Below are 25,422 nucleotides of genomic sequence, written 5' to 3' on the forward strand. Positions count from 1 at the left end.
AGAATATCCCTAGGAGGCAAAAGGAAGACAGCCTAGGCGAGGAGGCCCAGGCAAAGCAGGCCTGCCCCTTTAAGGTAGTTCCCTCCCCTGCCCCCTCCCTGCAGGTGACCCTTGCCCGCCAGCCTGCCTGCCCCCCCACAGCTGGAACCAAGAAGGCTGTGTCCCCCTTCCTCTGGGCGTCCTTCCAGTCTCTGGCTGTCAGGTAATGCCAACCTCAACCCCCTGTACCAATTGCCCTAATCAGACTGCTCCCCTGATCTTAAGGCAGGTCAGACATCTGAGGGGAGCCCAGATACTTCTTTCCTCCTTCCACCAGAGCTTCCCCTTTCTTGGTCATTGATTCCCAGAGCTCTGACTCTTACTCTGCTGGGATAAGGAGCCGCTAAGAACGGTTTCTTCCGCAGGCACCTGGGGTTGCCACTTGCTGCCTCTTCACCCCCTTTCCAGCTGAGGGACACCCAGATGGGACCCACTTTCCCAAGGAATGTGGGGATGGGGGTTGGAAATGAAGGAAGCCCTGTACCAGATCTAAGGTGGGAAGGGTGAGAGTATATGCAGGAAAAGGCTAAAATGGTACCAACTGGATTAGTGGGGTGGATTATTTAGAAGAAAAGGCTAGGCTCAGGTTTTCCTTAGCCATGTGGCTTTTCCAGGGGCAGAGGGTGGCCCCTCCCTACTCAGGGGCCCCAGCCAAGACTGACCTTTGACCCCACCCCAGAGACCAGTGAACCATTAACTCTTCTCTGACGTTAGCCTTCTCACACTGGCCCCTCCCCTCCCTGACCCCGCCCCAAGGCAGGTGGGCTAGGAGTTGGGGGGGCTGCGGGGGTGTCCATCCCAGCCTTCTATCTGACGTGGCCTCCATCCCCACCCCACCCCACCCCCGCCCCAGGCGCCTGGAGGCTGAGCCCCGCTGCCTGTCCTGACTCAGGAGCCTCTGAGCGTCCACCATACGGCCTGAGCGGGACCTACGGTGACAGCTCTCCTACTGCCAATGAGGGTAAGGCCCCTGTGGATTGAGGGGAGACAAGGTGAGGCGGGATTGAGGGGTGGGGTTTTGGGGACAGATTGGGCGGTCAGCTCTGGATCAGCTGAGGGAGGCACTCTGGGTCAAGAAGGGTGCCCTAGGAACTGGCAAATAAGAGGCTGCTCCAGAAGGAGGCGATGGGGACGGGAGAAAGGAGGCGAGGGTGGGGGCTGCTGCTAGAGTCAAGGTGGGGAGGTACAAGGAGTGAGGGTCCCCTGGGGCTGAGCTGACAGAACAGAAGGCCAGGCCCTTCCTCCCTCTTCTTCCAGGGCACAGTCCTCAGGATGTTCCAAGGGGAATAGAAGCCGGAACCAGAGCCTCCAACCCATTCCCCCCCAATAATGGGGCCCCCAATGAGTCACCTGCTAGCTGGCCTGTGTGTGGGGGTGACCTTGGGCTTGGTAGGGGGCTCAGCCCCCAACCTGGGCCCCGCTGAGCAGGAGCAGAACCACTACCTGGCCCAGCTGTTTGGCCTATATGGGGAGAACGGGACGCTGACGGCAGGGGGCCTGGCGCGGCTTCTCCACAGCCTGGGGCTAGGCCGAGTACAGGCGCTCCGCCTGGGACACCACGGACCTCCAGCTGGCCGGGCTGCACCCCCAGCTGGAGACAATTACACGCACAGGTACTAACCCCTTCCCCCACCCCAAAATGCCACCTCCCCAGCTCTTCTCAGTGCTTGCATCAGTCTCCTGTGGCCTAGCTCTAGCTTCCTAAAATCGGATTCCCGGAATTAAAATTTCTGAAAAATCTGACTCCTTGTATCCCTTCACAGCCCCCTGTGCTTCTGCTGCCTTCTAATTCTCTCCTCTTCCAAATCCCTGGGCCCTTCAACTCCTTGCTCTTAGCAGTGCTCAATGTCTCTCCAGGCTGACTTAGCTCCCAATATGTAGCATTTTTGGCTGCCCCCCCCCATTTCTCTCACTCTCACACCCCCCATTCCTAGACCATTCCTCTAAATCGACAATCTCAGATCCTTCAAGAACTGAAATTCTACAGTTTCTGGGTCCCAGGAACTCTGGCTACTGGCTTCCTCCCTTTTCCCCTAACTGCCGTAGGAGTGTCAAGGGTTTTTTTTTTTTTTTTTTTTTTTTAAAGATTTATTTATTTGAGAGAGAGAGAGAGAGCAAGCAGCAGGGAGGGACAGAGTCTTAAGCAGACTCCATGCTGAGCTCAGAGCCCAACATGAGGCTCGATTTCATGATCCTGAGATCATGAACTGAGCTGAAACCAAGAATCTGATGCTTAACCAACTGCACCACCCAGGCGCCCGTTAAGGGGAGTTTCTTTAAGAACACGAGCCAGGGCAGCCCGGGTGGCTCAGCGGTTTAAGCTGCTTTCAGCTGGGGCGTGATCCTGGAGTCCGGGGATCGAGTTCCACGTCGGGCTCCCTGCATGGAGCCTGCGTCTCCCTCTGCCTGTGTCTCTGCCTCTCTCTCTCTCTTTGTATCTCTTATGAATAAATAGAATCTTTAAAAACAAACAAACAAAAACACGAGCCAGTCTGACTTGCTCCCCCTTCCATTCCAGATCACAGGACCCTGAGCTGAGTGTGGATGTCTGGGCTGGGCTGCCTCTGGGTCCCTCAGGGTGGAGTGACCCAGAGGAGCCGAAAGGCCCAGCATCACCCCATGGGCCAGCCCCTTCGGGCCTGGACCTCTTTCACAGGCTTCTGTTGCTGGACCATTCCTTGGCTGACCATCTGAATGAGGATGTGAGTCTGATGATCTCTAGGTGCGGGGAAGGACCGTGGGATTTAGATGGCCTGAAATGTTTAAAGAGTAATTAATACAGTTAATTAAAAAAATAAATACAACCCAATCCAGGTGTGATCTTAAGGTATGTTATTCCAATAGCAAAATAAGGTTCCTCTGGGCTCAGTGCACATGAGCCCACACCCAAATCTCCAAGACCTGGTTTAGGGACCACACTTGGCAAAGCAGAGAATCCAGAGACAACAGGCCAGGGTAGGATTTGGGGCCCGCTATCTGCAGGGAGCAGATGGCTTATCTTCAGCCAGAAAGACTGTGAACTTGTTCCATGTACACCAGAGGGCAGCAAAAGCGAAGTCTGAAGCAGGCCTGGTGAGGGTGAGCACCCCATCACAGGAGGCATTCAAGCCAAGGCTGGTCGGACATGTGACAGGGCTGTTACGAGACAGGTTGGATGGTATTTTGAGTTATTTCCCTGCTAAGGTTCTGCAGTGGAGGGCTCTGGTTGTCCAACCAACTCCATCACCAACTCAAGGAAATCATCAGGGCCTTGGGAGGGAGATGGTGGCATTGTTTTACTAGCACGAAATCTGTACTGAGTTGAGTATTTGCAATGGATTGAATATTCACTAATAATTAACATACACCGATCATACAGAACCATCCCTAATCCCTGATGCACCTGCCAGGGGGAGCAGAGGGGGCCCCCGGGGAGACCCAGGAGTCCCTGCAACGGAAGGACAGACATTAAGGATCTGAGCCACAGTTCTCAGCGATGCCCCCACGTATGACCCCCCCAACTCAAACTTCCTAGTGTCTGAACGGCTCCCAGCTGCTTGTCAATTTTGGCCTGAGCCCCGCTGCTCCTCTGACCCCTCATCAGTTTGCTCTGCTGTGCCCGGCCCTGCTTTATCAGATCGACAGTCGTGTCTGCATCCAGGCCCCTGGCCCAACGCCCCCTGGGGACCTTCTGTCCGGTCAGTGGGTGACAGTGGGTGGCAGGGTGCCTTGAATCCCGGTGGGGGGTGGGCCCCTGGCCAAGCAAGGGGGTTCGTGGGCCCCGCCTTCCCTCGGAGGCCATCCTCACCAGCCCGTCACTTTCCGCAGCCCTGATTCACAGTGCCCTGGCGGTCCTGCTGCTCAGCCTCCCGGCTCCCCTGTCCCTGCTCCTGCTGCGGCTCCTGGGAGCACGCCTCCTGCGGCCCCTGCTGGGCTTCCTGGGGGCCCTGGCCGTGGGCACTCTTTGTGGGGATGCGCTGCTGCACCTGCTGCCTCACGTAGGCCAAGCCCCCTGCCCCGCGTCTCCGGCCTCACACCCCCCCCCCCACGCCTGCGCTGACCCCCTCTCCGGCAGGCCCGAGGAGGACAGCACGCCGGGCTTAATGGGCACCCAGAGGAGGACCTGGGACCGGGACTGTCCGTGCTTGGAGGCCTCTTCCTGCTCTTCATGCTGGAGAACATGCTGGGGCTCCTGCGGGGCCGAGGCCTCGGGCCAGTGAGTGATGCCCCCCTCTTGCTGTGGCCCGAAGCCGGGCGGGCCTCACTGGCCGCAGGTGGCAGGAGGCTCTGGCGGCTTCCCAGCGCCCCAGCTGGCTCTGGGGCTGGCTCGGGGGGGCACGGGGCGACCGCTCACTCTGCCCACGGGGGTGGGGGGCAACCTGGGAAGACAGCACAGAGGCCAAACACACGCCCAAGGGCTGGCGGGACCCGGAGTGCGTCTGGCAGCCACCGCCTGGCCTGTGCTTAGCGCCCGGCCCTGCTGCCTCCTCCAGGAGGGACTCCCTCCCCTTTCAGGGATGCTGCCGGCGGCAGAGGAAGGAGCTCGGCGCGCCCGGGCCGGACCCCGAGGATGGCGGGACGGGCCTTCAGCCCCTACAGGCGGCTCCGGGTGAGCAGAGCAGAGGGGGAGCCAAGGGGAGGCTCGGCCAGGGCCCCCCCGCAGCCGTGCGCACTGTCCCTGTCCCTCCCGCAGAGCCGGCAGCCCAGGGCCGCGGGGAGCAGGCCGGCCGGGCCGCCCGCCCTGGCCACCAAGGCCACAGCCACGGGCCCCGGGGCGGCGCTGGCGCCAACATAACGTGGATGGTCCTCCTGGGAGACGCTCTGCACAACCTCACTGACGGGCTGGCCATAGGTGCGAGGGGCAGGCGTGGACCCAGGGGAGCTCCTGGGGGGCAGGCGGGGCGCAGGTCCCCCACTAACCTCCACCCTGCCAATGCCAGGCGCCGCCTTCTCCGACGGCTTCTCCAGCGGCCTCAGCACCACCGTGGCCGTCTTCTGCCATGAGCTACCCCACGAGCTGGGTAGGAAGGGCAGACGTGGTGGGCTCCGGGCCACCCTGGGCGGCCGGCGGGTGGCAGGGTGGGGGCCGCGGCTGATGCCCACCGCCTGGCCTCCTCCCACAGGTGACTTCGCCGTGCTGCTCCGGGCAGGGCTGCCCTTCCGGCGGCTGCTGCTGCTGAGCCTGGTGTCTGGAGCCCTGGGGCTCGGGGGTGCAGCCCTGGGGGTGGGGCTCAGTTTGGGCCCCGTCCCCCTCACTCCCTGGGTGTTCGGGGTCACGGCCGGGGTATTCCTCTATGTGGCCCTCGTGGACATGGTGAGAGGCGTGGGGCAGTGCAGAGAGAGCAAGGGAAGCGGGCAGCTGGGTGCGCCGGGGGAGGGGAGGGGAGGTCCCTCCACCTCCACCCTGGACCCCGGCCCCGTGGAGTCTGAGCCACAAGGGCCTGGAAGAGTCTGGAGGGGAGGGGCTGCCCGCTGCTACTTCCCGCCGCAGCCTCCCTGGCCTCCGTGTCCCTCCCGCGCTTCAGGGGGAGAGACACAGGGCCAGGAGCCCGACGTGCTTCTTTCCTTTCAGCTACCAGCCCTGCTTCGTCCTCCGGAGCCCCTCCCTACGCTCGACGTGCTGCTGCAGGGGCTGGGGCTGCTGCTGGGGGGCGGCCTCATGCTCACCATAGCCCTGCTGGAGGAGCAGCTATGGCCCCTGGTCTCTGATGGCTGAAGGGGGGCAGTGGAAAGGCGTCGGGTTTGCCCTTCCTTCCCCACAACCACAGGAATGGAGGCGGGACACAGGGCCAGTAGGAGCAATAGGATTTTAATAAACAGAACCCATCCCAAAGCCATGACTACGACAGTTGTACTTGCACCAAAACAGCATAGAAAACCAGGATGTAGTGGGAGGGGGGCTCAAAGCAGGTCAGGGGAGGACATGAGCAGGGGCCTGGAGGGTGCAGGGTGTATCAATCTGCAGGGAGAGCATTGTGCTTTAGCCCAGGGGGGAGAGGGGGTGGGGCAAATGCACCGCAAGGTCCCCACTTTTTCCTGCTGCCCTCAGCACCCTGGGGGTACAGGCATCTGGGCAGATCTGCCCTTTATTGCTGCCCACCAGCATTAAACACCCCCGACCCCAACACTAGCACCACAGGTGGATCCGGGGCAGGGAGAAGAGCGGGAACGGGAAAATTGCTTAGAGAAAGATTCAACTGGAATCCAGTGAATTGTGCTCAGTTCTCTTTACTTCCTACAACCGAGTACATGGGTCACAGGGTGGAGGGTGCAACAGGACACGGAACATGCCCCTCAGTGCCCCCGACACACCCCTGCACACAGGATGGTGGTGTCTGCAGCATCACAGGTCATGCAGGGCACGGGGAAGGGGAGGTTCGCACACACGTAGACACCCACAGCGGGTACCAGACAGAGAACACCCCTGAATATACACAGCTGTACACAGGGAACCCCCAGGCCCCCAACCCAACCCTCTCCCCTGTCTTGCCGTCCCCCAGGCAGGAGGAACTGTATTGCTTTGAGAGAGCCACCCTGGGGGCCGCTCTGCCAGGCACCCTCCCCTTCCCTCCCTCCCCCACCCCCATTTTGGCACATCTGCAAGACACGTGGCGGCAGCGAGGGTAGGCTCCCTCCCTCCCAGGCTTCTGTGGCTCGGAGTTGAGGAAGGGGGCAGGAGACTTATCCTCCATCTCTCCCCTCGCCCTTCCCAAACCCCCGCCGAACCCACTCCAGCCGGAACCCACCCCCACCCCCCAAACACACACATACAAAGCTGAGCTATCCAGGAATACCGGGAAACAAGGAGATTGTCCGGGACAGGAGCGGAGGCAGTCGGGGGAGAAAGGACTGGAAGCAGAGACCCCACCCTGGTGTGGGGGTAAGACTGGCACAACAGCTACTTTAGTGCAATTGGAGAGGGTGCCCAGAGTGAGGGATGGAGATGGGAGGGGAAGGCTCTCCCGGACTTCCCTGGGGGCAACGCCAGGCTCCCCAGGGAACGGGCCCAGCAGGAGCAAGCGAGGGCCAAGGGCAGAAGCTCTCAGTCACCCGCCACCCTCTGCCCTCCCAAATGCAGTGACAGTGTCCCCCCTCACACCTAAGTGGGCAACAGCAGCCTCGGAGTCAGTACCTTCAAGTAATTCATAGAACAGACCCTCCCCACCCCAGCTTCCTCCCATCTCTGGGATTTGGTCGCTTCTCTAGGGTTGGGTCGGGGAGGAGGGAGTCCCCAATCAGGCCCTTCCCTCTCCACCTCCCTCTTCCCAGGCCTCTGGGCTTGGTCCTCAAAGATTCCTTGCCCCCACCCCTGCCCAGCCTGGGTCAAGGCCAGGAGGGCTGGAGCCACCACAATTGGAGGGGAAGGGGCTGCTTTGCTCCTTATCCCTCCTTCTGAAAAGGTAGGGTTCAAACTAGGCGGGATGGGGCCCCATACTGGTTTGCCCCAGGAGGAGGGCTTCTGGGCTAGGGTCTGTAAGGCTATTTTCCTTTGCGGTGGGAAAGGGAGGTGGGGATGAACACGGGGTGTGGGGAGAGGGGGAGAAACGGGTGGAGAGGGAAGGAGGAAGGGGCCTCCCTGCCAGAGATGTCGTGGAGTCCCCGGGACGAAGCAGCACCCCTGTGCACAGATGCAGAGTGCGCCTGGTCCCGGCCCCTCCAGCCAGGCCCAACCTCCCCTCCCGGGGTCCCTTCCAAGACCCCGGGGGGAGGTTTCGGGGATACAGCTGTAGAACCATTCACTCTGGCCCCACGCCCCCCACCCCACCCCCGCCTCTCCTCTCCTTCTAGGTCCGGGGAATAAGAAGGTGCTCGGGTGGGCAGACAGCGGTGGAAACAGTATTGAGTTTTCCTTTGGTTACATATTGAAGGCAAAGGTGAGCTGGACTTACAGTCAAAACGGATAGGGATGAGGAAGGAAGAGGGGCCATGCCGGGGTTGGAGAGGGAGGCAGGCCCTCCTCAGCCCCTCCACCCCAAGGAACACATGTCTAAGTGGGGTGGCAGTCCCTCAGTCTCATCTCTCCCACCCCCCACAGCACCAAACAGAAGGAGAAGCCCCCTCCCCCAGGGGCTGCTCCCCACCCCAACCTGGGCTGTACATTCAGTGGTTTTCAGCAGTCCTATGGCTCAGGGGGCCACAGCGGGGGAGGTGGCCCGTCAGTCTCAGTTGGACAGTGGCAGTGACCCGGATCTGTCGGCCCATCCTGGGACCCACAGTTTGTGCCATTTGTTTTTCTGCAGGATAGTACACAACCTACCAAAGCCACCGCCCAATCAGAAACATCTCCCCAAAAATCAGAAATTAAAAACTGGCTCTTTTCAACTCGCCCTCTGATTCACAAGCCTGTTTCCCTGTCTCCTATGTAGCCCTCGCTCTGTCTCCTTTGCTGGGACCTGGGGCTGCTCCCAGGGTCCTCACTTAAAATAGGCCTTTTCTCAAAAGTGCTTATTACTTGAAGCAAGTGCTTTAGAGCTGCGGTAGGGAGAGGGGGAGGGAAAGCGGGAGGGCGAAGAGGAGGAGGGGTTTCCTCCCCACCCCACCCCTGTAAGATTGGGGGGCACTCTGCCTGTTTTACTTCTCCACACCCGTTTAAGTCAAAGAGGTTTGAAAAAAATCTTAACATTAAAATAAATATGCAGTGGCCATGAGAATGGTCAAAACACTTCGAAAAACACTAGGGGCCGGGGAGCCCGGGGCAGGGTGTGGGATTTCCTTTGGCATAAGGAGAGGAGGCTGCTTGTCCTCCGTGCCCCCCACAGCCACATGGGGGTGGTGGGCAGAGGACCTGCCGCAGCACTGCTGACGTGTGTGCCAGAAATCTCATCTAGCAAAACAATGGGGCTCCTGACAAATACTCAGATTCTTCCTGTCATCGCCAAACATTGATAAAGGAGAACACGACTAATACCCCGAGTCTTCTCTAGAGGACCCATCTCTCTGCTCCCCCTGCCCCCCGCCCCTGTCACCTAATTCCCAGCACCAAAATGAGAGGGAGGGAATAGAATGGGAAGATTTCAGGAGAGAGCTGAAGTTAGGGGCAAGCTTTGCAGAACCAGCAGGGTTGGGGGTGGGGGGCTGCAGCCCTTAAAAGAGGTCACATTGATTGTCATCTAAGGGAGGACAGGGTGTGAAGGGAGGTGGGCAAGAGGGGCGTCGCAAGGCCCTTTGGCTTTGAAAACAAAACTAAAAACTAAAAGCTGCACAATCCTTCTCACCAATAATGGTCATTTGGAAGCTTTGAAATGGTTTAGGAACTGAGGGTTGGTGGAAGCAAGACACAGAGAGAGGGGATAAAAAGAGATGGTGAGAAAAATAAGGACTTGGACAAACACCCCAGGCTTCAGGGAACCAGCATGAGGTATGGTTAAGGGTATGTTAGGGAGACAGGGGTCCCTGGGATGCCCCCCCTCCCCTCAGCCCACCCTTGGTGAGGGTGGCAAGACTTGCAGGGGACACTGGAAAGTGGGGAAGGTCGTGAACAAAGCAAGGGGGGTGGCGGGAGGAGGCTGAGGGATCCCCGGGGGGTGGGGGGAGACCCTGTACTGTGTAAACGAAGCCTGTCCAGTTCTCAGGGGACAATACTGATGGCAGCCAAACTGGGCAAGGATGCACTGTGGGGGTGGAGGGGGCATGACCTCTATTCAAGTTCTGTGTCTTGGCCCCTGGCTGAGGTATTGAGTGCGAGGAAGGGAACGCTGGGCTAAGGGGCGGTGGACAAGGCGTTGAAAGGGACCAGGGCCAAATTCAATGCTACATATAGAGAGAAAACTGCCCCCTCCTCACTCTGGCCCAGTTTGGCTTGTGGGGGGGGTGACCTTTAGGAATATCCTCAGTGCAGCCCCTAGCTCAATCCCATCTCTCCCCGCTGCTGGGGGGGCGGGGCAGGGCCCCAGCCTCAGCGTGTATTCCTCGCTCCCTAGATCAGAGCTTCATCCTCACACCGAGGGGAAGCCTGGGTCTGAGTAGCCACGGTCCCTAGTCTGCCCTGCCCCTCCCACCATCTTTGGCTTCAGATCAGGAGTGACTGGGGGTGGTGGGTACTCTTGGACATAACGGAAGGTGGGGGCACGGAGGAACTATGGACCTAGGGGGCACAGGAGGAAGAACAGGGTCCTTCCCTCCCCACACATGCAAACACATGCCTGAAACGCACAGGACGTACTAGGGCTGTGGTTTTGAAATGGGCAGGAAATTAATTTGTTTCTTCCCCTAAAGGATAAAATGCTTACTTAAAGATTCATGACAAGCCTCAAAGTTAAGGGAGGGGGGAGCCAGGGAGGGAACGGCCACAGGCTCTGCCCTCCCAAAAGAAGTTAAAAGAAAGAAGCAAGGTTAAAGTGCCTGGAAGTGGAAGGGAGTCGGGGAAGAGCAGGCTGTGGGGGCAGAACCAGCCCTTGATTTGCATATGAGGAGCCAGGGGAGAGTGCAGGATTGGGGCCCAGGTACAGTAGTTGCTGCTTCAAGTGTTTTGCATTTGAACTTTAGGGGTGATGGGGTAGAGAATGGGGGAAAAGCTCCAGGCCCCAGTGCTAAGTACCCTCCCCCCTCATCCACTAGCTGCCCCTGAAGGGGGAGGGGGACACCCCCAGAGTGCTCACACAGTACCAGAAATTAAGGCTTCTCACTGCTGCGGGGATGGAGGGGCCAGCCGAGCAGGGAGGCAGTGATGGGTATGGAAGAGGAGGAGGGATGTGCCTGGCAGTAGGGGCAGGGAGGGGGGCACGGCGAGGAGAGAGAGGGAAGGGTGGGGGAGTTGGCAGCAGAAAGGGGGAATGGAGAGATGGGGTAAAGGAGAGGGTAGCCAGGCATTTAGCAATCATTTGGGGACACTTGGCAGAAGGGGTTGCCCTGGGGGTGCCAAGGGCCTGGGGTGCTTCCTGTAGGTCCCAGACCCCTGCCAGGCCAGGATGGTGTGGCAAAGGGGTGAGCAGCTGCTCCCCAGTGCTTCCTCCCACCCCCCCCCCCGTTCTGTCCCCCCACCCAGTCGTGTTCTCCTTTAAAGTGCCCTAAATGTATAGACTTTTTCTAAATAAATAGAATAAGATATCAAGCCACCGGCAGGGGGAGGGACACTGAAGGGGGGCTACTCCGAGTAGCAGCCGTCTAACCCGATGGCGCCGTGCCGCTCCTGGCTGTAGGGGCAAGAGGCCCCATGGGGCAGGGCGCCGCAGCCACCCACCGTCTTGGCTGCTGCGATGCCGCAGTTCTTGAGCAGGCTGAAGCTGAAAGGACTGACAGCGTCCTTGGGTGGGAAAGGCTTCATGGTGGAGAGGATCAAGGCCAGGCAGTCGGCCACATCTTTGTTGGGGGCGCAGGCCAGCGCTGGGGTGTGACCTGCAGGGCAGAGGGGGAGAACTGAGGCACAGGGCCTGGCCTCCCCAGGGCCCCACCCACCGTCCCCGGGGGCAGAGGGCTCTCATCTGCGGAGGCAGGCCAGCACAGCACCATCAGAGCCCAAGGCCTAGGAGGCCCCGGGCTGGGGCTGGGGGTGCTGACAGGAGACTGTCCAAGGGTGGGGGGAAGGGCAGAGCACAGGGGACACAGGGCTGGGAGGCAGAGGTGTGTGGGAGGTCTTCCTGAGGACCCTGCTGGCTCCACCCAGTTCGGTCACACTGCCCTCAGACACTCTAGCGTATTGGTATTGGGTCCCTGCTCTGAAGAGTTCCCCTGGGGAAAAAAACCCAGTTTACAGCAAGGTTAAGAAGTCACCTCCTGAAGAATGTCCCTGACCCCAAACCCGGGAGAGGCGGGGGGCTCTGGACCCCACCCACCTTCTTCATCCACAGCCAGCACTGTGGCCCCACGACTCAGGAGGGCCTGTACCACAGAAGCTAGACCGTTCCGGGCAGCAATGTGGAGTGGCCTTGGAAGAAAGGAAAAAGGGGTAAGATGTCACCGGGCTGCCACGCTGCCCTTCCACACCCAGCCAGAGTGGTGAGAGAGAGTGCTGACCGAATAATACAAATACCGAATACTGTGAGTTCCAGAGAGCCTCTGGAATGCGGCCGGCTCTTTCTTCACCACCTGCCTCCCCCAGCCAGGAGCCCCCTTCCCCAGGCACTCACATCTGCAGCGCACTGTTGGTAGCATTGATAAGGCCAAGGTCTTGGGTTTCTGCCAGGATCATGAGGGCACATTTCTCATGGCCCTGAGGGAGAGGAACAGAGATGGAATGGAAGCAGACAGGCTGCAGAGCGGGAGTTGAGGGTGCTGGGAGGACAAAGAGCTCTAAGGCTGGACGCTCCTGATCGCCACTCCAGTTCGCCTTCCCAATGGGGTAAACCCATCACCTTCACCGGGCCCTGCCCCTCATGCAGCCCTCACCACCACCGGTCCAGGCCCTACCTTGCTACAAGCCAAGTGGAGGGCAGTGTTCTTGTTCTCATCCAGCACAGTAAGGTCTGCCTTCCCTCGATACAGCAGAAATTCTGCAAGAGAAAGGGGGCAGAGGACTGAAGCCCTCCCTCCAGAGCAGCAGCCCTCACAGGTCCCAGCCCTCCAATCTGCGTGTACTTTGCATGCCATCTGCAGAGGACGATATATCCAAAGACATGCCTCCTGCTTCCTGAGCCCCACTTCAAGCAGGACTGCCTCCCCCTTTTTTTAAGTTATTTGTTTATTTGAGAGAGAGAAAGAACATGAGCAGAGGGGAGGCATAGAAGGAGAAGGAGAAGCAGATTCCCCACTGAGCAGGGAGTCTGACGTAGTACTTGATCTCAGGACCGTGGGATCGTGACCTGAGCCGAAGGTGGACGCTTAACCGACTGAGCCACCCAGGTGTCCCAGGCCTGCCCCAGCTTGCGGAAACCCCAGGGGCGCTCCTCCCTCCCACATACAGCCCCTACACACCCACAGCAGCGGTCTGGCCGTTCTCGGCCGCCGTCATGAGCGCAGTGCGGCCAGTGTGGTCAGTGGCGTTCACCTCGGCTTGATGCTGCAGTAGCATCCGGAGCCCAGATATATTGTCCGCGAAGGCAGCGGCGTGAAGAGGGGTCCTGCAGTGTGGGGGTCAGGGCAGTGTGAAGAGGAAAGGCCTGTTCACCCGCGCAGAAAGAGGCCAGAGACAACCGAGGCTCCTCCCCAAGCCTTCCACCACTCACCGTCCTTTGGCATCTCGGCTGTTCACAATCTTGGCACCCAGAGCTCCCAGCAGCATCTCTGTGGTGCTGTCCTGGTTATTAATTCTAGGGGAAGAGGAAGGGTCAGCAGGAAGGATGAGGGAAATGGAATGCCTGTCCTAAGCCCAGGTCACAGACCCTTGAGCCGGGCTGAGGCATAGGAAGGGACTTACACTGCACAGTGCAAAGGAGTGAAGGGGTTTCCCTCCAGGTATGAAAACGGGCTGTGTTCAAGTAACAACTCCAGACAATCTTCATGTCCTGAGCAGGAGAAAGAGTCATGGGAGTGGAGACGGACAATGAAAACATGTTTCATCCCATCTCCGGACACTCCACTTCCAGATCCAGCTTCACCCGGGTCCTTCCCTCCACCCAGGGGGCCCAGTCTCTGTTCTGGTCAGCCCTCTCCCACACAGCACCCCACCCCCATGCCCACCAAGGCCCCAGGCCCGCACCAGTGTAGGAGGCCCAGTGCATGGGCGAATATCCACTGTAATCCACGCCAGCATCCAGGGGGTCTGTGGAAAGAGCAGCCTGCAGCAGGGTCCGCAGCACTGCAGTGTGGCCACAGGCTGAGGCCAGGTGAATGGGGGTGCGGCCCTTGAAGTCTCGGCACAGCACAAATGCGTCGTGGTCCAGCAGGGCAGCCAGGCAGTCCTCACAGCCAGTCACTGCCTGTGGGCGACGTGATGGTGTAAAGGAGGGTGAAGGGCCACTCCCTTCCCAATAGCCAGTCACTGGAGCTTGCTCAGGAGTTAAGAGCCACTTCCACTTCCAGGGCACTAATACTTGTCTTTACAACAATGACTCTAAAATGTTAGGAATCCGCGTGTCCTTCCTCCGTCCTCTCTATGCCAACAGACAACCAGGACAGCGAGACTTAGTTCTGGCCCTCTGGACCAGGGGACAAATGGAGAGTAAGAGGACTAAGGGGTCGAAGGGTCCCCGGGATGAGGAGACAGTTTTAGGGCAGGCGATTGTGGAGAAGGCCTAGAATAGTGGCATCATCATCCAGGGGGCCAGGACCAGAGTCTGGTTACCCGGGAGCGGAGTCTGGGTAGTGAGCCTGTGGCTGTGTGAGATTACGAAGCAAGGGGGCCAGGGAGATCAGCTCCGGGTGTCAGGTACCCATCCTGGAGCCGACACAGTGAGGCCCAATAAGACCCTGGGCACAAAATACTGGCCCACCTGCTATACAATCTGCCGTCCCACTGCTGAGGAGTCCTATGCTCCCACATCCAGGCCTGTCTGTGAGCAGCCCCACCCAGGAGGTCACTCACCCCACGGTGGAGGGCGGTGCGGCCCCGGAGGTCAGCAGCATCAGCTGTGGATCCTTTCTCTAGCAGCAGATGGACACAATCCACGTGGCCATTCATGATGGCCAGCATCAGTGGGGTTCTACAGAGGGGGGCAGGGGAAAGGTGAGGGCCAGCGGGGACAGGAGAAGCCGTACCCTGCCCCGGGCCCACACTCACTGTCCATAGGCATCCATGACATCTGTGATGTCAGCTCGTTCCCCACTGTCGATCAGCAAGTGCAGGGAATCAGTGTGGCCAGAGGCGGCTAGGAGAAGAGGGTCTGTGTCAGGGCATGGTCAAGGGGAAGGAGCAGCGCTGTCGGGCATAACAGGTCTAGCATGAAGGACTCAAGGGTGGAGATTATAGGAAGACCCAGGGGGCAAGTGGAAGTCTTGGGGGATAGGAAGCCACGGATCAAGACCTGAAGTTTCCATTCTCTTCACCATGCTCCACTGCCACGCCTAATCCCACTCAGGAGGGATCTGGGACCAGTCTCGAAGGCCTGGTGTGGCAAGGAGAGGGAACAGCCTGAGGGCGCACTAACCAGCAGCGTGCAGGGGCGTCCACTTGCGTTTGCGCTCCTTGATGAGTGCGGAGGCGCCGTGGGCCGTAAGCACCTCCACACACTCAGTAGAGCCTCGCTCAGTGGCCAGGAAGAGCGCGGTCCGGCCTTTGTGGTCCCTTACATCCAGGTTCACCAGCGTCTCAGCCAGTGTCTTCAGGGCTTCACAGTGACCGTTGTAGGCCTGGAGGGGGGCGCGGGCAACCAACGGCTATAGCCCAGGACGCTGCTGCCCTCTGCTCTCGGGCCCCACGGGGAAAGCCCGGGCATCAGTCCCCCCACGAGCTTCTCGGGCCCCTCAGGCTCTCAACCTGCACCATGCCCGCCCGGCTCCAGACCACTGTCCGCTTGCCACATCCCCACAAGAAGGCAGAAGCCAGGGCAGATTCACAAGTGCTCGCGCCTGGGTGTGGGCCCGAGGCAGGTAGGGCCATGGGAGGCAGGAGGGAAAGAGCGGGAACTCACAGCTAAGTGCAAAGGGCTGACTGGAATGGTGCTCTCCACATCCTCCAGGCAGTTAAAGGACATTTCTAAGAGCTGCAATGGACAGGAGAGTAGGTGCTGAGGTTCTCGAACTCCATCCTACCACCCACAGTAATGCCCTAAGCCCCTAGTTCCACAGACCACATCTGAGTCACCCACCCCTTGATTTTAGACTCCACAAACGAAGGTGACTGGGTGCCCTGGCCCCGCTTCCTCTCCTCCAGGCTGGACCCACACGTACCAGCTCGAGGTTCTGTCTGTTGCCGTAGGCGGCTGCATAGTGCACGGCTGTGTAGCCCTGCCTGTCCCGCAGGGAGGGGTCTGCACCGTTATCCAGTAAGAACTCCAGACAGCTGGGGGACAGGGGGACACTGTGAGGCAGGAACAGGCCCAACTGGGGAGGAGCCACTGTGGAAAGAGCAGAGGAGAGGGGCGAGGGGGCCCCCTCCAGGCCTAGCTGGCCAACACCCATCCTCTGCTTTGGGTAGGCTAACTCCTGCCCATTCGACCCCGGCTCTGGACCCACCACCGCCTTCGCCTCAGCCCTGAACTACTCTGGCTTCAACACCTTCCTTTATCCGTGCAACACTCTCCTAGAGAATCCAGAGCACAATGATCAGTTATCAACCTGCTGATCAACACTTTCTGCCCATGTCTAGACACGCTGACCCCTTGTCTCAAATGCCTTCTCCTTCCAACCCATCTGAAGACCTATTCATCTCAAACTCGCTCCCAGCATCCTCGCCTCTGTGAGGCCTTCCCCAACCTTCCCAGTGACGTGCCTCTTCCTCTGTGCTCCCCTGACACCTTTATTTATTTCTTTTTTAAAGATTTATTTATTTATTCATGAGAGGCAGAGAGAGGCAGAGACACAGGCAGAGAGAGAAGCAGGCTCCATGCAGGGGGCCCAATGCGGGACTCGATCCCGGCACTCCAGAATCACGCCCTAGGCTGAAGGCAGACGTTCAACCGCTGAGCCACCCAGACATCCCACTGGCACCCTTCTTAGTAGGGTCAGCTTAGTAGTACTAGCAGTATTTAGCATTTACTATGTGTCAAGCGCTATTCTAAGCACCTCACGTGTATGAAACTATTTAGTCCACATAATGATCCTATGAGGTAGATACTATTCTTACTCCTACTATGGCTAAGGAAACTGAGGCACAGAGAGGTTAAGTTGACAAAGGTCACACAACTAAATTTCTTGAACCATAAGTATCCTTTTAAAAAACAACAACAAACCTCTTATTTCAGAAAACTCATAGATTTACAGGAAGACTGTGAATATAGTCTAGAGTTCCCATATATTCTGCACCATTTTCTCTGTTAACATCTTACATGAGAATGCAAAGGTGCCTTTTTATTTATATTTCCCAACAGATTATTAGTTTTCAAAGGGCAGAAATTTAGGATAATTCATCTTTTTTGGGGGGTGGGAGAGGGAGAGAGAGACTGTCAAGCAGACCCCAAACCCAGCATAGAGCCCAACACCGGGCTTAGTCTCAGGACCCTGAGATCATGACCTTGTTCAAAGCCAAGAGTTGATGCTGAACTGACTGAGCCACCCAGGAGCCCTGAGGGTAATTCATCTTTTGATTCCTGGTACCAAGCACAGTACTTAGTACCTAATAAGTAAACCCTCCCTTAATTCTTATGGATTAGAAGAGTGATTTTGTCTGTTTAGCTGTTCTGATCCTCTTGAGGAGACCATCCGTTCCCCAAGGGGAGGAACTAGGCCTCACATTTTTGTTTTTACCCACAATTATTTGGTTCAGAACTAAGTTCAGAGCAGAGCGCTCCCAACACTCTGCAGGCTGGCCAACTGCAACCAGTTAGAAGCAAGGGGTGGGCAGGGGAATAACAAGGCCAGAGCTGACTCTGCTGGGAAAGCGCATCCTAGGGCTCTTGCTGGCTACTCACAAGAAGGCCTCTTTCCTGCGGGACTCCTTCAGTGGCTCGTCCTCTTCAGCATCGTGGCTGGAAGATGAGTGGGGCTCCGCTCTGCGGTACAGAGAGTGAAGTCAAGGGAGGCTCGGGGAGGTGGGGGGCTGAGAAGGCCAAAGCAGGACCCTCACCTCCTGTAGGTGTCAGAGGCAGCAGCGTAATGGAGGGGAGAGCAGCCTTTACAGTCGGCCTCATTGACACCTGCGCCAGCCGTCACCAATGTGACTGCACACTGGTAGCTGCCATTGGCGGCTGCATAGTGCAGTGGGGTCCTGAGGAGGATGGGTGAGAGAGTCAGGGGCAGACCCCAACGCAACTGGATGAGCGGCCTAAAGCTGCTCTATAATACTCTCCTCACCTAGTCTCCAAGTCCCTCCCGTTCCCTCCACCATTGGTCTCTCTCATCCAACATTCCCCACGCGTCTACTCCTGTGTATCGACACACCTTCCGAATTTGTCTCTTCTCCTCAAGTCAGCTCCACTGCTCAACAGCAAATTAAGACATTCAACATTCCTAAAAGGAAGGAGGATGAGGGTTAAGAGAGCAAGAGTCTCAAAGAGCAGCCACAGGCACAGGGAGAGGCTAAGGAAGGATGGCGCTGGGTAGTTCTTTCTGCCATGACTGCCCTCACGGTGACAGGGCCAGGGGACAGATCTGGGCCGCAAAGAAGGGCCCAGACCCTTGCCCAGATCTCCTCTCAGCGCCCGGGAGAGAAAGAAGAGCACTCACCCTCCAGAAGCAGCAGCATGAAGACAGGTGCGGCCAAGGTTGTCAGGCGTATTGATGTCAAACCCGGCTGAAAGCACGTGCTCGTTGCTGAGTGAAGACACAATGCTGTACAGCTGACCTGCAGGGCCAGAAGAGCCACAGATGTCATCCGAGGGCCCCGAGCAGAGCCGGGAGAGGCATCGACTGGCCTACACAGCTGCCCAACCAACCCCCTCTCAACCAGTCAGCACATACCTGAGGAAAGAAGCTTACGACAACAGTCAGAGAATCCAAAGAGAACAGCTAAGTGCAGAGGGAACATGTCGTGAATGCCGCGCCTGGGGAGAAGTTGAGGGACTCAGTCCTTGGGTCAAGGAGGGACCAGTCATAGGCCTTTCTTCTACGCCCCTCCCCCCAGCAGCTTAGGAGACAGTGAGGTGCTGCAAGCTTCCTTCAGCGAGCTTCTATAGGCCTCCCCGTCTGACCTGAGCAGCCTGCACAGATGTGAGGGGCCCTGACTCACCGGGCAGTATCCGCGCCGTTGGTCATGAGGGTGCTGATGAGCAGCTCGTGTCCGTAGCGAGCAGCCACGTGCAGTGGGGTGTTCCCAAATTTGTCGGCACAATCAATCTCGCTGCCTGGGAAGGGATGCACACAAACAAACTCAGGCAGCCCTTAGGCTCCAGACCACTCGCGCTAGTTAGCTACCACGGGAGTGCTTGTTACGTGCCGCGTCCCAGGCTGAGCATTTCACGTGTGTTATCTCATTTGTAAGTATTAGGGGACGGGGCATGCAGGCCAGGGCCATTTCCACAGGTGCCTTGCTCAGAGCTCCAGGTGCCCATCCTGACTGGAAGATGGAGTGGGAGGTGGAATAAGGAAACCAAGGGGTTTCTAGGGATGAGTTCTTGTGGGGGGGCGGGCAGGAGAAGAGAGCACAGTCTCCTGAGTCCATACCATTCTGGATGAGGATCTGGGAGCGGGTGAAACGACCATGGATGGCAGCCATGTGCAGAGGACTCTTTCCTTCTTTGCTCTGTGAAAACATGGCAATTTTTTTTTCAGTGCAAAGCACCGAGAATGCCCTCTTCCCCTTCGAAAGGACACATCTCTGAGGATGGAGTAGTCACATGGACATCTGCTCAGCCCATACTCTCCTGGGGCCCTGGCAAGGTCTGATCAACCCAGGAGGCAAGTGGGCAATTCCCCAGAGTTGTCCAGAGGGGAAGATACGATCAGGACCCCCAGAGCCAGGTTGCAGCCTCATCCCTTCAGGCACCTGGTAGTTGACATCAGCCCCGTTATTGACCAACAGCTCCAAGCAGAGAGCGCCATTGGTGGAGACTGCAGCCACATGCAGTGGCGTGAAGCCCTTGTCATTCGGCTGGTTGACATTGGCTCCTGCGTTCACCAGCTCAATGGCCACAGCATCCTGGCCCAGGTAGCAGGCGATGTGCAAAGCTGTGTTTCCAAAAGCGTTGGGCTCATCGATCTGGATTTTCAGGGGTGCAGGTAAGGGGATAAGGAGGTATCAGTTTAAATAAAGTGGAAGCTGGCACAGGTAGCCTAGAAAATCCCAGAATTCCAACAACCACCTGAGACACCTCACGTTCCTAACTTAATAGACTGAAGGCACGATTACTTCTGGTAAGCATTATTCACTTCTCCCTCTATCCTGCTGACCTCCCCAAACCTCTCCAACAATCCAGTACCCTTCAGTCCCCACACACAGGCTCTGACCTCCAACTCCCTGCCCGTAGGGCCCCACCCCCATGCTCAGCACCCTGACCTCAGCCCCCATCCGGAGCAGGTACTTCACCACTTCAATCTGGCCGCTGGCAGCAGCTGTGTGGAGCAGTCCATAGCCCTTGCGGTCCTTGCAGCCGAGGTCCGCTCCCCGTGCCACCAGCAGTTTCAGGACCTCCAAATGCCCTAGGAAGAGAAAGAAGGCTATCAGGGAGGTGGAGGGTGAACTCAGAACCCCATCCCTGTCTTAGGATTCCTAAATGTCAAATGCCATGAACCCTTTCTCACCTAAAAAAGCTGCCCAGTGCAGAGGCTGCCGCTCCTTTTTGTCACAGACGTTCAGGCTGGCTCCCTTGTTCAGGAGCAGGTTCACCGTCTGTATCAGGATATGAAAGACACCTATTCAGAGCCAGGTTCATGCTTTCAGAGTACCTAAGGGCAGAAGCCTTTTCTGAAAAGGCGGAGGCACGCAAATGTCTTTGTTCTCAAACAGAACAATCTGGAGAACTAGAGGGAACAGAAGAAGCAGATACTAAGAAGGAGAGCCGTATAGATTTGGAAGTTTAAGGGAAACCCAAGTAAGTCTCTTTATGATCTGAGGGCTCTTAAATTCTTTTGTAAAATCTTCTAAAACACTTTGAAAGACATGGACGCTCACTTCAGAAAAAAGCATGTATATAAATATTTTCCACGCAACTTCAAGAGTTTATCTTGGACTTAAAGTCCAAGTCAAGAATTTCTTTTTTTTTTTTTTTTTTTGAAGTTGGTTGTTTTTGTGAAAGATGTGTTGGTTTTTTTTTTTTTAATTTTTATTTATTTATGATAGTCACACAGAGAGAGAGAGAGGCAGAGACATAGGCAGAGGGAGAAGCAGGCTCCATGCACCGGGAGCCCGACGTGGGATTCGATCCCGGGTCTCCAGGATCGCGCCCTGGGCCGAAGGCAGGCGCCAAACCGCTGCGCCACCCAGGGATCCCCAAGTCAAGAATTTCAATCTAACCCAACCATTCATTTGATCTTGAGCCCAAGTGTCTATATAGTCATCCAGGCCGCTTCTCCCAGACCTGATGGCCCAGAAGCAGAGGATGGTGAGTGGGAAGGGAAGGCACGGCACTAGGCTGGGCATGAATGGGAGCAGTCCTCACCTCGAGATGCCCACTATGCACTGCATGGTGCAGGGCACTACGCCCGCTCCTATCGGCCACGTTGAGGCTACTCAACAGGGGTGCCAGAGCCTCAGCACACTTCGTGGCCCGGTTGGCGGCAGCCACATGCAATGGTGTCTGCCACAGCTTGTCCCGGGCGTTCACATCTGCTGAATGTGCCAGCAGCAGTCCCAGCACCTTCTGTTAAGGAGCGGGGGGAGGTAAGAGAGAAGACAGAGGGGCAGTGGGAGGTAAAACAAATAGTGGAGGGAAAAACAGGTCAGCATGACACACACAGCCCCAGCTCCCAACTCCCCAGCACAGAGTCTTTTCCCATTTTTCGTACATAGCCTGTCAATACGTACTTCCCATCTTCCGAATCTTCTTAGAGTCTAAAAATCTTCCCAGACCTTGCTGAGGAAAGCATGGTCCCTTCCTTTTCCTCAAGCCACCTGGTATCACTCCCCAGCCAGACTCTGAAAATCTTCACCCATGCACACAGCTACTACCAAGCAAATCCACATATAAAGAGGATTCCAATCCCTCACTACTTTTCACTAGGAAAAATACACACTCCTGCTACCTTAATGCCCCGAATACCCGCCTTCAGTCCTTCAATAGGCACCAAAATCATTTCTACTACCTCAGTAAGCAAACAGATGCTGGTCCCCCTCTAAAACCCAGGCTAAAAGGTCCCTCCTAATCACAACCCACCCCATTCCCATTGGCCTCAGTCCCTCACCCTGCTGGTCAAAGCCAGGGAACTGACCATCAAGCCAAGAGAGAGGTCTCCTCTTCCCTGCTACCCAGGGTTGATGGACCCAATTGATGAGACACATGTGACCCCTATGCTGTCAACTTTCAGGCTGCTTGAGGGGCAGGGATGCAACAGATCACTACCCTCAGCCCCTCCATCCCTCCATCACAAGGTAAGAAATCTCAGTGCTCAGAGGGGGATCAGACTCCAAGGTGGCCCCCCAGGGAGAGATGAGTCACTCAGGCCTGGCAGCAGGGCCCCCTGCAGTCTGCCAGCCCAGTGTTAAGCTCTCCCCTGACGTCACATCAGCTGGCAACACTCAGCTCCCCCTCACCAGCCAGTTCTAGGGGTGGGAGGGAGGGGCCAAGGTCTAGTCTCCTGACCTAGGGGTAGACCAGCTGGTAAGGCAGAGAGCTGAGGCTCTCGAATCCTTCACTTCCACCTTTAACCAACTCATCCTCTTTGAAAGGGTGAAAAGGCACAGGAGGCTGGTACCTCATTTCGGGAAGCAGCAGCACGATGAAGAGGGGTCAGCCACAGTGTGTCCTTAGCATTGACATTAGCACCTGTGGGGATACAATTTCCTCTTTCAGTGGGAGAGGGACAGCAACGGGGAAGGAAAGCCGTAACCAGGCCAAGGAATATGGATAGAGATGGAATGCCTCTCGCACATCAAGGTCCAGAGAGCAATGCTTGGATGGGGGGATGGAGGGGAGGGCTCTTCCTTCAGGTCCCCTCCCCAGGAGCCACACCTTCCAGCTCCCCCCTTTCACCTGACATCAGTAGCAACTGGAGGATGGGGACATCGCCTACGTAGGCAGCAGCATGCAATGGGGTCCGCCTCTCTTGGTCCTGGGAAGGCAGAAAAGAGCAGCAGCTGCAGGGATGGGTGAACTACCAGGGACCCCAGCCCAAGCCTTAGAGCTCCAGGCCCTTCCGCCCTCTTCCCACAGGTTCTGCAGCCTCCTAGAGCCCAGTCCTGGGTCAAAACAGGCACCTAGCGCGGGCGGCGTCAGGGAGTCAGGAGTCAGGGGTCAGGGCCCTGGGGCTGGGAGGCGGCCTCCCTCTTCCAGGAGGGGTGGGGGCGCTGCAGACACTGCTGGTTCGGAAGCGACCGCCGCTGCTGGGCATCCTCGGCGCCACTGAGGCTTCCAGCCTGACCTGCTCCCCGGGTCCGCCGCGGAGCCGGCGCCCACCCCGGGGGAGCGCGCTGCGGCCTCGTCGGCGTCGCGGAGCCGCCCGCTGCGGGGCGGGGACCGGCGCGGCAGGGCCCGGGCGCCGGCTCCGCATCCTCCCCGATCCCAGCTCACCAGCACGTTGATGTTCTCCTTCTGCGAGAGCAGGGAACGCACTTCCTCCACATCGCGGCTAAAGATGGCCTGGACCAGGGGCGGCTGCGGGAGAACCGGCGCTCAGCCAGCGGGCCGCGGCGAGCCGGCCGGGGGCGCGGGGGCACCTGGCCCGCCGGGGGGCGGCGGGGCGGGGCGGGGCTGCGCGCCGGGGGCCGGGCGCCGGGGGCCCGCCGCGCTGGCCGGTCGCCAGGCCCCCAAGGACGCCGGCGCGCTTGAGGGGAGCGCGGGGCGGGGCGGCAGCCGCGGGGGCCCCGGGCTCGGGCCCAGCCTAGGCCGCACATCCCCGGGCTCGCGTGGCGGCGGCGCCGGGCCCCGGAGGGACGCGGCGGGCAAGGACGGGCGGGCTGACCTGGTCCGTGATGCTGAGGATCCCCATGGCCCGGCCCGGGCTCCGTCCGCATCGAGCTCCCGGCGGCGGCGGCGGCGGCTCCACCGGGGACACGGGGCGGCCCAGGCGGCGGCTGCGGCGGCGGCTGCGGGGAGAGCGCGGCCCCGCCTACCGGGGGGCGGGCGAGCGGGAGCCCGCAGCGCTCCCTGGCGGCGGAGCTGGGCCGCGGCCCCCGCCCCCAGCCCCGCCCCGCCCCGCCCCCTCCCGCGGGCTGCGGCCGCCGCGGGCCCCCCCCGCGCTCCGCCGCCCGCTGCCGCCCGACGCCCGGGCCCAGGTCCTCCCGGGGCTGAGCGGCCTCGCGGCCTGGGCCCCTGGGCGCGCCCCCGGCCCCGCGGCGCCCCCGCGGGAGGTAACGCCTCCCGCCGGCGGTTACGTGCCCCAGGTCCGCCGCGGACCTGGGGACCCACGGGCGTGGCGACCTGGGGTCACGGCCGGCAGTGGCCCCGGGGACGAGGAGGACGCACATCTTCTCCGGCGGTGGCAGGACTCGGGAGAAGGGAAGCAGCCGAGCGCTGACTGCGGAGAGGACCCCCGGGGGCCCCGGGGCGCCGCACCCCCGCACGCAGGCGGGGCGGCCGGCGGCTGAAGAGGGCCCCCGAGGCCCGCAGAAGGGGCGCCTCCCCAACTCCCAGTTAGTCCACGGCCGGGTTAGGGCGGTAGGGCGGCCCAGTGGCTTCTCCCCAGAAGAGGGTGGGTGCTTTCCCTCCTGCGCTGGAGAGGCCAGAGGGCAGCCAATCAGGCAAGATACTGATGGAGGTCATCCCAGCTCAGAACAGGAAAAGAGGGGAGAAAGCTGGATATTGAAAAATTGGTGCAATTTATAAAAGGTGATCCAAGGTCCTGCTTAGAGCTCAACAATTCAATCTGTGTGCTCTAAGAGGGAGCACGTTGAGGAAGAAGGGCCGCAAGTTGGCCCCCTGTCAAGGCATACGGATAAAAGCTCCCCTTTCCTCTCTAACCAATCTGTACCCTTCATTACCTTTGGTATCTTGATTCCCACCGGAAAGATACAGACACTGATAACTGAGAGAGAAATGGTTTTCTCTCTTTCCTGGAGAGAGAAATTAGGGAACAGGGAATGAGGAATGAGAGGGGAAAATACCTATCATTAGATACCTTCAGCAGTTTTTGAGGGACTCCCAGGTGGCTCAGTGGTTGGACATCTGCCTTCAGCCCAGGGGTGATCCTGGGGTCCTGGGATCGAGTCCCGCATCAAGCTTCCTTGGATGGAGCCTGCTACTCCCTCTGCCTGTTTCTCTGCCTCTCTCTCTGTCTTTCATGAATGAATAAATGAAATCTTAAAAAAAAAACTATTTTTGTATACTTCTACCGTATTGAAAAAAATTTACATTACTTAAAACTTAACCTATTCCTCCAAGAAATCTTCCTCGGTTAACAGGGTTTTTCCCTTTTGTTAGGCTTCGTTAACACTTATATATATTTAGTTTACACTGTAGCAGTCAGATTTTATTTTATTATTTATTTATTTATGATAATCACAGAGAGAGAGAGGTGCAGAGACACAGGCAGAGGGAGAAGCAGGCTCCATGCACCGGGAGCCCAACGTGGGATTCGATCCCGAGTCTCCAGGATCGCGCCCTGGGCCAAAGGCAGGCGCTAAACCGCTGCGCCACCCAGGGTTCCCCAGATTTTATTTTTTTTTAAGATTGTATTCATTTATTCATGAGAGGCACAGAGAGAGGCAGAGACACAGACAGAGGAAGAAGCAGGCTCCCTGAGGGGAGCCTGATGCAGGACTCGATCCCAGAAACCCAGGATCACCATGCAAGCAAAAGGCAGATGCTCAACCACTGAGTCACCCAGGTGTCCCTGTAGCAATCAGGTTTAAATTGCACACCTTTGTTCCTCATTTCACCCTACATCTTTGACATATAAGTGTCC

The 25,422-nt window shown here is 58.3% G+C and overlaps 2 protein-coding genes across 6 annotated transcripts; one reads left to right on the forward strand and one right to left on the reverse strand.

Annotated features, from left to right (window-relative positions):
* The first annotated feature begins 1,331 nt into the window (after positions 1 to 1,331).
* On the forward strand, positions 1,332 to 5,851 carry SLC39A5 (solute carrier family 39 member 5). The gene is made up of 10 exons (XM_072768808.1): positions 1,332 to 1,652; positions 2,558 to 2,741; positions 3,554 to 3,716; positions 3,847 to 4,016; positions 4,094 to 4,234; positions 4,534 to 4,627; positions 4,712 to 4,870; positions 4,959 to 5,039; positions 5,142 to 5,332; positions 5,591 to 5,851. The coding sequence occupies exons 1-10, from the start codon at positions 1,369 to 1,371 to the stop codon at positions 5,732 to 5,734; spliced, it is 1,611 nt and encodes a 536-aa protein (XP_072624909.1). The 5' UTR covers positions 1,332 to 1,368; the 3' UTR covers positions 5,735 to 5,851.
* Positions 2,098 to 23,626, reverse strand: ANKRD52 (ankyrin repeat domain 52). Of its 5 annotated transcripts, none has more exons than XR_012003745.1 (29): positions 23,482 to 23,626; positions 23,091 to 23,174; positions 22,554 to 22,632; positions 22,276 to 22,346; positions 21,024 to 21,224; positions 20,167 to 20,254; positions 19,922 to 20,064; positions 19,412 to 19,624; positions 19,090 to 19,168; positions 18,656 to 18,770; positions 18,388 to 18,470; positions 18,154 to 18,271; positions 17,869 to 17,937; positions 17,555 to 17,695; positions 17,400 to 17,480; positions 15,721 to 15,832; positions 15,462 to 15,533; positions 14,979 to 15,180; positions 14,612 to 14,699; positions 14,417 to 14,534; positions 13,592 to 13,811; positions 13,310 to 13,397; positions 13,119 to 13,202; positions 12,868 to 13,013; positions 12,364 to 12,446; positions 12,084 to 12,166; positions 11,728 to 11,881; positions 11,198 to 11,352; positions 2,098 to 3,174 (listed from the first exon to the last, which is right to left on the reverse strand). XR_012003745.1 is itself a non-coding variant. In XM_072768805.1 (29 exons), the coding sequence occupies exons 1-29, from the start codon at positions 23,506 to 23,508 to the stop codon at positions 3,130 to 3,132; spliced, it is 3,180 nt and encodes a 1,059-aa protein (XP_072624906.1). In that variant the 5' UTR covers positions 23,509 to 23,626; the 3' UTR covers positions 2,098 to 3,129. The 5 variants fall into 5 exon arrangements, 4 of the variants coding, with proteins under 4 accessions (XP_072624906.1, XP_072624905.1, XP_072624904.1 ...); XM_072768805.1 differs by having other exon boundaries at positions 11,790 to 11,881; XM_072768804.1 differs by lacking the exon at positions 2,098 to 3,174 and having other exon boundaries at positions 5,812 to 11,352; positions 11,790 to 11,881; positions 19,952 to 20,064.
* Positions 23,627 to 25,422: the final 1,796 nt, after the last annotated feature.

This window comes from Canis lupus, chromosome 11, assembly GCF_048164855.1.
Source record: "Canis lupus baileyi chromosome 11, mCanLup2.hap1, whole genome shotgun sequence".
Taxonomy (NCBI): domain Eukaryota; kingdom Metazoa; phylum Chordata; class Mammalia; order Carnivora; family Canidae; genus Canis; species Canis lupus.

Excerpts from the sequence above, each read along its gene's own strand:
- SLC39A5 (XM_072768808.1), top strand. The coding sequence starts at position 1,369 with ATGGGGCCCCCAATGAGTCACCTGCTAGCTGGCCTGTGTGTGGGGGTG. Across the intron at positions 1,653-2,557 it reads GGAGACAATTACACGCACAG|ATCACAGGACCCTGAGCTGA; the intron begins GTACTAACCCCT and ends CTTCCATTCCAG. Across the intron at positions 3,717-3,846 it reads CCCTGGGGACCTTCTGTCCG|CCCTGATTCACAGTGCCCTG; the intron begins GTCAGTGGGTGA and ends CACTTTCCGCAG.
- ANKRD52 (XM_072768803.1), bottom strand. The coding sequence starts at position 23,508 with ATGGGGATCCTCAGCATCACGGACCAG. Across the intron at positions 14,535-14,611 it reads GTCATGGATGCCTATGGACA|AACCCCACTGATGCTGGCCA; the intron begins GTGAGTGTGGGC and ends CCCCCTCTGTAG. Across the intron at positions 13,398-13,591 it reads GCACTGGGCCTCCTACACTG|GACATGAAGATTGTCTGGAG; the intron begins GTGCGGGCCTGG and ends TCTCCTGCTCAG.